This window comes from Antrostomus carolinensis, unplaced genomic scaffold (assembly GCF_000700745.2).
Source record: "Antrostomus carolinensis isolate BGI_N321 unplaced genomic scaffold, ASM70074v2 scaffold17041, whole genome shotgun sequence".
NCBI lineage: Eukaryota > Metazoa > Chordata > Aves > Caprimulgiformes > Caprimulgidae > Antrostomus > Antrostomus carolinensis.
In genome coordinates this window covers 74,874-86,070 of record NW_010292174.1, presented here as the reverse complement: position 1 = coordinate 86,070, position 11,197 = coordinate 74,874, and the positions used below count along the sequence as shown (strand labels likewise).

The 11,197-nt window shown below is 42.4% G+C and overlaps 1 protein-coding gene across 1 annotated transcript in view; it reads left to right on the top strand.

Annotated features, from left to right (window-relative positions):
• Positions 1-2,194: 2,194 nt before the first annotated feature.
• The window catches only part of ELK3 (ETS transcription factor ELK3), a 20,903-nt gene continuing 11,900 nt past the window's right edge, over positions 2,195-11,197 (top strand). The window contains exon 1 of the mRNA XM_010176869.1: positions 2,195-2,402. Coding sequence (XP_010175171.1) covers positions 2,196-2,402 — 207 coding nt within the window. The 5' untranslated portion in view covers position 2,195. The remainder of the gene's footprint in view (positions 2,403-11,197) is intronic.

The following is an 11,197-nucleotide window of genomic DNA, read 5'->3' as shown; positions in this document are numbered from 1 at the left end:
TGAAGTAATTTGCAAAATTTATACATATCCATTAAAAAGTATGTATATATGATGCCAGATTAATAGGGATTATTTACCTATAATATCATAGCTAATAAAGTATGTGTTAAAGATGTTAATACTTGCACAGATGGTGTAGTTTAAAGGGAAGACTATAAAGCAGATATATAATTTTCAGGTATGTTTAATTCTAGCTATACTTTTTTTTGTTGCCTTACACTGTGCAGAAAAGGATTTGTATAAAGTGATAAAAAAGGCAATGAAGCAAATGCAAACCTTTGAAAGTGCTAAATCATCCATCTAGGCAGCTCTGTGTCAAGGATACCGAACAGTCCTGGGAGCTGAAGGTGCCATGTAGTTACTGTGTTACCCAGCTGGGTGTCAGAGAGAGGTATTTTTGTCCTTGTCATTCAGACTGCATTCTCAGTTAATTAGAGAAATAAGGCATAATAAAACCATCATTAATTCTGTGAACCCTTGTTCAGCCAGTGTACTTGGAAGTTATTAGGACCAAAATAAAGCTTCAAATTCTGTTTTTCCCTAAAACACTTTGCAACATTCTCTAGTATCTTCAATTTGCTTTTACACGAGTGAAGCTCGTGCAGTTGATTTTCCTTTACACTAGTGAAGCTTATGCAATATATTTTCCTTTTTTAACTGCTGTGTCGCTTAGAGAAGCCTATGGCTGCGTCTAGTAAATTAGTAAGAAAAAAGGAAGGTGATTTCCTGAGTGCTGGGGCAGGCTTGAAGCAGCGGGCGGCTGTAGGGTTCGTGTGGTAGATAGTTGGAGGTCTTGTGCCCTCGCGTGGTCAGCACACCCGCCGGGCACACGCTGGCCCTGTCATCTCCTGGGACACAAACAGTAATGTATGAGGAAACAAAATAAGCAAGGCAGTTAAAAGTCATCAGCTTGTTTAGAGACAAAAACCATCCATTGTTGCACGTACAAGGATAAGTAATAATTAGCCCCATTAGCACCGTGGTTAACCCAGTAACACCGGCATCTTTAAATCTGCTAGTTAGACTTAACGTTTCCAAATTAAGTATCAGAAGAGGAAAATTAAAAAAAAAAGATACAGTGTTAACATGCTAAGGCTGGCAATGTTGTTGAAAGTGGGGAAAAAAATCTCATTTTGTAATTCTGTAATTTAAAAGGTCAATTTTAGCTACATCTTCATTACAATAATAAATTGTCTTCAATGGTAACGCTCCCAAATTTTAAGTTGTGTATGTGCCTGTGCTGACTTGCAATATAGTAATTCTTAAATTTATCCTTCTATTGCAGTGCCTGAAAAAGGTTTATTCTAGGGAAGGCTCAGTAGCACAGGCAGTTAGAAGAGGAAAAAATATTCAAGCAAACTTTAGCAGAGAAAAACTATTCAAACAACCTCAGAAGTGAGGACTCGGGCACTGTTAAAAATATTCCTAGGTCTCAGTTGTACATAGATAGGATAATGAAAGGAGAGATCCCTGTTAGAGAAAGGTTCAGGGTAAACATCACTTACTTTACTGTGCTTAAGTGTACTGAACCTTCAGCATTTCTGCAAAACAGATAATATCTTTTGAGCTATTTGAATTGGCAAACAGAAGCAGCAAGAGCCATTTCAGGCCCTGGAAGAAACAAAATACATAAAGGCTGTATGACACTGGGAAGGCGGGTGCTTGTGGTGGAAGGGGGAAAAGAGTGTGGTTTCTGGTCCTCTAACCAAAGGGAACTGCTCTGGTCTTCCCCTTTCTTCCCCTTCTTCACAGTGACATAGCCAAACAAGTTCAGTATACTTCTCATGACAGTAAACAGCAGATTTTTGGGCTTGTTTCAGTGGATAGTTACATCAAGTCCTTTCCCCCTCACCCCACCCCCCCCCATATGTTCCTTTGAAGGGTGGTTGTGTACATTAGTTGAAGACACCAACTGGGGATGACCCTGTACCATGTGAACTATGTGGGCAATGCTTTTCTAAATGCTTACTGGATTTTATGTGTCCCTTCAGAAAATAGCAGTGGAAAAAATACTGAAACAGGAGTGCAAGACTTGTAGTTCTTGACAATGTTTGGTTATAAATTATATAGTAGCTTCCTTTGCTCAGTTACGTAGGGTGACTCCTACACAGAGCGTATTGCTGAAATGAGCGTTGGGTGGAACACCTGCTCCCAAATGTTTTTCACACTGTTGCTCTCCTTTGTCCCTTGTAGGTATGGAGAGTGCAATCACACTGTGGCAGTTCCTTTTGCAGTTGCTGCTAGACCAGAAACATGAGCACCTGATTTGCTGGACGTCTAACGATGGCGAATTCAAGCTACTCAAGGCAGAAGAAGTGGCTAAGCTGTGGGGACTCAGAAAAAACAAAACTAATATGAATTATGACAAGCTGAGCCGAGCGCTCAGATACTATTATGACAAGGTAAATTTTGTTATTCTCATGCAGACTAAGAAAATAGAAACACTACCATTTAATATTTCACCTCTATGTGGAAGCTATTCAAAAGTTCCTCTAACTAGTTTTTGCAACAGACAACAGTATTGAAGGCAATCACAGTGGAGGTAAGAGGGCAGGTAAAAGAAAACAGTGCACATCCCATTTCCTGAGGAGGGGAGGTTTTGACCTAGGTTTACACTTACTGTTGCTTTCATGTGTTTATGTGTTTGGCTACCCAATATTTTCTGTAGCTTTTGACAACAATAAAATAACTGTTGATAACGGTGAACTGTTTGATTATTGCAGCCTGCATAGGATCTTCTGGAATGCAGGAAGGTAGTAGAAAGCAGCGATACTGCGATGCAGCAGGCAGAGTGGCAGCTTTGCCAGCAGGTATCACCTGTGTCAGAACAAGGAGAAGACACACAGACAATCCAACAGCATAGAGGGTGGGGTTGAGTTTCCACAGTTTTTATGGGACACATCTTTTAGAGCATAGATCTTGTTGGCTAGTGCTTTAGCTAGTCTTGCCTGAGCTTTCTGGTAAATTTTTTTTACAATCTTGTTGGGTCCTAATTTATTAGCTGGAAATACAATGCTGAAACATTTCTACAGTTATGATAGTGCAGTATTACCTCAGCAGGATCTCAGTGTAACTATTCCTTTGTTAATGCTCAGTGTTCTTAAGAGTTTGGAAATTTTCCACCATGTCATTTTAGCACAAAATCTGTGTTAGCTTCAGCAGAAGCCTAGATTATATGTTGCTATCATTTAATTAGCAGCAGTATATGTGAGAGAGGACTAATGCGATGTCTTACTGGGTGAAAGTGCAGAATAAGAGTAGCAAACAGAGGGAAAAGTTGCTGGTCAGACAGTGAGTGTCAGAGCAGGGAAATGTTTGGGTCTGTTTGTCAAGGTACTAGTCTCGTGCTGAGCTCCTCTTGGGTGAAGACTGTATTTGCTGTAGAATGTTAAATTTACTCCCAGTTGTGGGTATCTAAAGTCAAGATAGTGGGAGATGTGCTTTAGTAGGGCATTTTTAATCAAATTTTTCTGCCCTTGCAAGACCTACTGAATTTTGCCCCTCCTTCATTGATACATCTGTTGAGGTTTGATAGAACTAGGAAAAGCCAAGGAGTCAGCACAGTTTAGGCAGCAACCTTTTAACTGGCAAGCTGTGGTTATTGGCATGCTCTCAGAGGCTGGTTACAGGCAGACAGTGTAGACATACACTTAGTGCCGAGCTGTTGAGAGCTCCGTTTAAAACTGAAATCTGAAATAATGACACTGAACATAGTAATCTCAAATTACTTAGATTACTCAATTTGCTTCTAGTTTTCAGAGATCCTGACCATGCCCACAGTCTAGAAGAGGTCAGCAGAGGTTGCTGGTGGCTAGCAAAATAAAGTTTCTGTCGTGTAGTGGAGTTCATAAGATCACTCTCACTCTTGTGAAACCATCCTTCACTTTGACATTTAGTCCTTGGTTTTATTCTTCAGCATGAAGCAAGGTGGCGACACTATAACAGAGATGCAAAAATGAGAACAGGGAGTAACCAGAATCTGTATGAGATTGCTAGAACAGAAGGGGAATCTCTCAGATGTGTCAAGATACTAGAAGGAAAAAATAGCAGAACACAGATCCAGAGATGCTAAAATTATCTTGCATATTCACCTTTCTTAATTTTAGACTCTAGAAAATTCAAGGCATTTCCAAATTGGTTTTCCAGTCTTTTTTTTGGATTAACATTATCTTGTTTTTACTAATTATATATTAAATCATTTCAGGATTAGTTAGCCTTAAATGGATTTTTTAAATAATACATCTAAATTAGTTGTTTTTACTATTTCCTATATTCTTGAAGATAAACTTTAAAAAGGACTCTCATAGATTTTGTATTTTGAAAAGGAAAACTTCATAGCTGTGCTTATTGGTCTGTTCTCATCTTGGTTTTCAGAAAAGGCAGTGACATGGAATTATACAGTGAGTAACAGCAGTGTTCAGCACAGTTACGGTATGCTTGCTGCCTGCACAAAGCATAGGAAACTAGGTATTGTTGCTGAACTGAGCTCAGAGTAGAATCATAGAATGGCTTGGGTTGGAAAGGACCTTAATGATCATCTGGTTCCAACCCCCCTGCTGTGGACAGGGTTGCTCTTGTCATGTGTTATTTGTAGTGCACTAATTCTTGAAGGGCGCAGTGGGGCTGGGCGCTATGCAGCCAGTCTAACAATCAGCAGTCAAAAAACAGGTTAACTGCAAATTAACTGTGCACAATTTGATCGTCAGACTTTTTATTACTCACACTGGAATACAGAAGAACTCCTTCTCCTGTAAGAATTTTTTAGTTTCAGATTTAGAGCTGTAAGCTCTGCAATGAAATGCTTTTAGTATTTTGCCCACTAGAAGTCAGATTTTTCCACTTAATATTTTTCAAAGGTGGCCCAACTAAGAAGGCACAAAAGGATTCAGAGAGGACAGTGCAGTGGCTGTTCCAAGTGGTTGATGTGATGAATTCCCCTTCACTAAGTGCTAAAAAGGCTTCTGCTCAGCATGGGGAAGCTTGCTTCATTGTGTGACTTCCAACCCCTCTGATTATAAACTTGACTGGGATCAATGGAGACAGAGTGCCTGCTGGTGAATGAACAGCATATCCAGGCAGAGCCCAAATACAATTAGGGATTGAACAGACATTGCTTAAAAATGAGGGACAAAATATCTGTAGTACTTGTCCTCTGAGATCTCTTTGTATCAATGGAATATAATGGCTCCTTACTTGAGGCTCCCTTTCTTCTTTTATCCCTTAACCTTTAATTTTTTTGACCCTTGTACTGTTTTCTGTTGCCCCCCACAGCACACACACACCTTTGTCATCTGTTTTGTCTCTGCTTATGCAGCATCTGCCGGAGGAGTGGCTGTACAGTCTCTTCAGCAGGGCTCTGGCTGAGGTGGTTGCTTGCTGTTCTTACAGCTGCTTCCTTGGTCCATGTGCTCTCTAATGTTTGCAGATTTTATCTACGTGTGGCACAAGGATTTTGGCCATTTTTCCAGGGGCTCTGCAATCCAATAGAAGTCGTAGCTCCTAGATGGAAAGAAGGATAAGCGCTTTCTTCCCCATGTATTGTGATAAGAGTTTGAACCCCAAACCAAAACCATGACTATTGCTATTTAAATTGAAGGAGTAACTCCTTTAGCAGAAAGGAGTGGGAGCCTCTCACTCTCTGTGTGGGTATGGTGTGTTGTGTCCTGTTGGTTCCCAGGCAGTGGAGAAAGGCAGAATATTAGGAGAGTACAGGGAGACGGGGGGACTTGCTGCAGGTTTTGAAATGAGACAGATACTGGTATAAGGTAGCAGATAATGACTCGTAGTAGTCTGGCAGGGAGTGCTCAGCAGTGGCTTGTCCTAAATGCTTCCTCTGCCTTCTGTTGAGTCTATACTGCATAGCACAGAAAGGGAAGAAGTTGAGGAGGGAAGGAAAGAAGCCTTGGCATTCTTCTTTCCCTTCTGCAGAAGAAAATGGGAAGGGCTGGTGAGGTGAAAGAGCTTCTCCCAGACTTCTGCACTCCTCTTCCCTGGACCATTCACCAATTTGTGGGATAAACCAAGAGCAGTCTAGACCCTGAGGTAGTCTTACAGAGACTTCTGAGATCCTTGTCCCCTCCCTTGCTGTTGGCTGTGATGGATGTGTTGGCAGCTGGATGTGCTGGGGCAAATGGGATACACACTGAGCAAATGGGATAAACATTGTGCTACAGGCTGGGGAATGACAGCAGGAAACTCTGGACAAGACTTTGTTTGGGTTGTGGAAGTATCAACAGGGACCCCTCTACTAATAACTCAAATGGTCTGGCAGTGTGTGAGCTTGAGGCAAAGGGCAGAGATTTTTTAGAAATGATGGTGGCACATGGGATGTGCCTTCCTTTTTAGGGCTGCCCTCTGCTGCTGCTGCATACAGGCGACACTAACTGAGCTACTGTTTCATGGTTTGTCTTTGAAATTATTCACTGTGGAGAAATAAAAACTGATCACTGGATAAACGGAGGTTTATGAGCTCTGCCATTTTGCTCGAGGGGAACACTGGCTTGTTAAAATTCATCATCTGATTCATCTGAACTTAAAAGTAAATTAATTCCAGTACTGGAGAAAAATAACACAATTAGGACAAGTTCCTTAGCCTGGATTTGAAAGCAAGCATGACGATGAGGCCGATGGTTGGCTTTATATTAAATTCAAGTATAAATCACCCCAGGAAATGTAGTGTGGCATGTCTTGATTGTAATTTGCTAGCATGATTCGGGTTGCTGAAGGTTTGTAGATAATCTGAAGACTTCCTGTTCCGTTTGTTACCTGAATTCCCTTCCCCCCTTTTTATTTAATGTGTTTCCCCTGTTGTCTCAATGGAGCAGCACAACAGGTGACAGATAGCACTGAGGAAAGGCATCCTGCACACTCTCTACCTATAGCTTGGGCAGCATGTCCATCGCGTCACACACCTCTGCTGGTCAGAAATCACTTGTAATGCTTTCAGGCAAGGAAACCTTTCACATCTATTCCCACGCAGAGCACTTTAGCTTGATGTGTAGAACTAAAATACCTTTTTAAGTAGGGTTAGTAGGGTTGTTTTTGTTGAAGTTGCAAAGTTACTTTGTTTTTCTGATAGCTGTAATGACAGATACCTTTTGGAAGTCTCTAGAGGTTTCAGGACTACTAAAGGTCCCTATGAATATTTCAAGATGACATCACAAGAGGGAAGCTAGTGAGGTTTTTTGGGTTTTTTTTGAGGGAAGGAGTGCAAATACAGGAAATTACCTGCAGATACCAGTATTAATAGGATGTAACAGTTGTGGAAGTCAAGTCCCCAGAAGTTAGGAAATGCAAGATTCACAGTTCCCTGGGTAACCTTAATGTTTGCATGGGTTATGCTGCATCTTTAATTACACAGTCACATAGTGTTATGACGAGCAGCTATTTAGTGTTTTTGCATTCTTTCTGGACAGTGTGGGGCCCCAGACTTTACTCAGTGAGTGCTATTCAGTCTGTCTTCTAAAGACAGAATAGATCATTTTAGTTTCAGTTAATGGCTGCCCACTTGTTTAGATGGCTTGGCAGTATGATGTGTAGTATATAATATGGGCTTCATTGTGCTTGCTGCAGTGCAGGGGACAGAGCTTCTCAGGTGCTCTTAGGATTCAGAGGTGTCCATGGCATTCCCTCCCCTCCCATAGCAGGTGAGACCCAGTAGTCTGGTTACTAGTTCCTGTTTTTAATGCCCAAGTGTGGTGGCAGCATGGAAGAATCGTTTTGGGAAGAGGGTCCCTTGCCTGGTCTGCTTACACAACTTCAGGGTATAAAGTGATAATGGAAACTGTTACTTTACTTTTGGGAAGGTCTTCTCTTAAGTTACCTCAGGAGAAATAGAATATTACAATGAAACAATAGTGGTATGATGGTGCTAGAGTACCAGCTACACTCTTTGTAGTGGTACAGGTAAGAAGTGTTATAAGGAAATACTTGAAGGAGTATTAGAAAATAGCTTTATAGAGAATTGGAAGGAGCTTCTTTCAAGAGTGATGTGTGAAAGTCAAGAAAGTGCTTGTCTGAAATGGCATAAAAGTGGTTATTGAGTGCTTTCCTTATGGAATGATGGGAGTAAGGAATTTGATAGTAAGAGGTGATGGGTAGAGAAGAAAAACCAAGAACTACCTCAAAAGGAGTGACAAACAGTTCATGTTTGATGTGAGAGGAAAGGGATGCCCAGTGAACTGCAGCAGAGACAGCAGAGAACCTGGCCAAAGGTGCCAGCCAGAGGAATGGCCTTCGTCTTTGAGATGGAGGTGGGTGAGGAAAGACTGAAATCCAGCCAAATGAGGGCCTTGCACTTCCAAATGTCAGTGCCAGTACATGATCTAGTAGCACCTGTGCCCCCATTAAAAATTTAACAAAATCTAGTTTCTATGCACACAGTATAATAAACATAACTGCGAAGAAGGATGCAAACAGAAGCTGCCTGCCTGCACATGCCGATGTGGGCACACACCCCATTTTGTGGAGCAAACCATGCAGCCACAGGAACCTCCTGCCAGCTTACGTACTTCAGACACTGGAGTGTGAGCAGCCCTCTCTCTGGGTAGGGTTCCCAGTAGCTGGAGGCTGTTTGTCTCCCTCCTCATATAGTCCTGTGAGGAATTAATTCATAGCCTAAGTGACCCCACATGTGTTTCATCCCTTGGTAGTCTTGGAGCCAGGGAATTTGCTACACATCCAAATGGGAATTAAGTGCAGCAGCTACAGCTCTGGTCCTTCTCCTTCCTTCCCAAGCAGGGACATTTAGTATCTACAGACACGTTCATCCTGTTCTGTCATAAATTTTGAGATCTTAGGCACCCTGATTATAGGTCATTTACTGGGAGGAGGAAAAAAGTCCCAATCTGGTCTTCCTACCCCTGAGGCCCCTCATTAGTCTGAAGTTCAACTAGGAACTGGGTTTCATTTCCCAGCTCACTCTCCCGAGTGGCTTCTGCAGCCAGCAAACTTGATAGCTAACATATTTGAACCAAGCCACTAAAATCCTCGTGCCACACTGGTAGTATAGTTGCACCTTAGCTCTAAATGGCTCAAACAGGGAGTAAGAGTCAGAGCTGATGAAAATAAAACACAAACACATGATAGAAGAAATGAAGTCTGAGTTGCACCAGTGCACAGGAAAACTTCTGTGAGGAAAGAAAAAAACTGGAAAGAAACCCAGAGGTCATGTGCTGTTGAGATGGGCAAACAGTTCCCGTGTATTTCAGGAGGGCTTTGAAAAGTAGTAGTGCTTATGCATAGCTGCCCAACCACATTATAGCCTGGTTTAAGCTGCAGGGGAACCAGGCCACAGAGCCTTTGGCATCTGGCTCAGCCAGGTGTGGAGAAGGAGAGGGGGAGAGACCCATCCCTCCAGCTGGTGATTCAGAGCACTTGGGTAATGGTTTTGGAGGTGCTCATAAAGTGAGTGTGTGAAGTGATGTGGTGTGAGTAAGCCTGAGCTCCCTAACAGGGCTGATGTGCTAGAGCAGGGGTCAGGCAGTGCTGTACTCGGTTCGTATCGACAGCCTTCGAAGCACTTTCCAGTGAGGGGTGGTCGCCTTGGCTGTGGTCACTGTTCTCTAGACTGGGGACAGAGCAGGGGAAGCATAAAGTGCTCAAGTGAGGAACAGTCAAGAAGCCAACAGAAGAGGGGCTTTCCCTGCCCCCTGCCCGCTTTCTAAATGTCAGAGAGTGCTGTCTCTTGATGAATTTTTTATTTTATTTTTTTTTTAACCTGTTGGAATTGATCCCCTGCTCCTGGCCTGCTTGCCCAGTTCTCCTTCCCAGCAGCTGCACTGGCCCAGCAGTCGCCTTCCCCAGCAGTGCAGCCCTGGAGCTCCCTGCAGCCATGGCTGGCAGCCACAAGCACTCATTGCAAGCCTGCTCACAAAGGAATTTACCTAGAAATTTCAGACAACAACAAAAAAGGGCTAGATGTGCACATATACTTACTGTCCTGCTACCAAGCAAGGAGTCTCCCTGCAGATGCAGTCTTTAATATAAGGAAGCCTTCCTTGCCTTTTCAAACTGAGGGTGAAAACCCCTGCTTGTCATAATGCTTGTCACCCTCTTCTGTGGTTTGAACCATTGTCCACAGCTCAGAATGATTCTGACAGATCACTGAGGTGGTGGTAAAAATAAGCTGCTTTTTACCTTCATGTCAATTATTTCTGAAAACTATTTAGAAAAGTCAGTGGCATTTCAGAGGCACTTAATTAATTTGTGTCCTTATTTTTTCTTACGTGCTGATGGAGATTTCCTCAGGCTCCACACTTAAGAGAAGCTTGCGAAATGCTTGAGGGATCTGCAGTTGAATCCTTTTCATCTCCAGTCATCGCTTAGTGGGCCTTTGCTGCAGGCTTACAGAGTCAGAGGAGCTGCACTGAGAGACCTTCTTAAAATACAACCATATTTAATAATAACAGAGGAAGTATAAACTCACCAGCCCGTTCGGTTGCTTTTTATAGCAATGTTCCCCTGTTTCAAGCCTGCACCAGTGTAAAAGTGCCACCCTTAACTAGATTTAACCTTTTTCTGCTGGGAGTCACATTTTCCAGATAGGATCTCAGTTGCCAGTGCTTGATGTAACAATAACTGAAAGCTGCCAGGAGCAGAGGGGAGGTATTGTTTTAATTAAAAAATATATATATTAAAAAAAGGAAAGAAAATCCAGTTGAGGTGTTTCTATTCGTATGTGAGTTTTGCCTTTTTCAAGAAGAATTTAATATTGAGAGTGCAAAAAAAGTGTGTCCATCCAACGTTTCACCTAATTAGCACCAAAAAAAAAAATCTAGGCCAAGCCCAAAGCCATGGGAATTAAAGCTCATACAGACTGAGGTCCTGTGAGCTAAGTGTATGTCCTAAACTTTTGGAGGGCAAAAATAGGCATAGTGGGATCTGCAAGGTGGGTAGACGTGCATATGGTTCAGCACGGAAGAGAGCAGTTTTGTGCCTTTAGTCTGAGCTTCCTGAATTTAGTTCTTCTCCTTGCTACAGATCCCTGTTATCAACTTGGGAAACAACTTTCTCCATTTGTGTCCCAGTCCTGACCTGTGAAGCAAAGCTACATCCCAGGGCTCTGTGGGATTAATCTGGTATTCAAGAAGGTGCCTGAATGAAATGCCAGGACATGCAGAGATATGAATTACAGAATGCAGTAGCTCAGCTGAAAGACAGAAGAGGTTCCAAGGCCCAAGTGCAGGCTCTTCTTTCC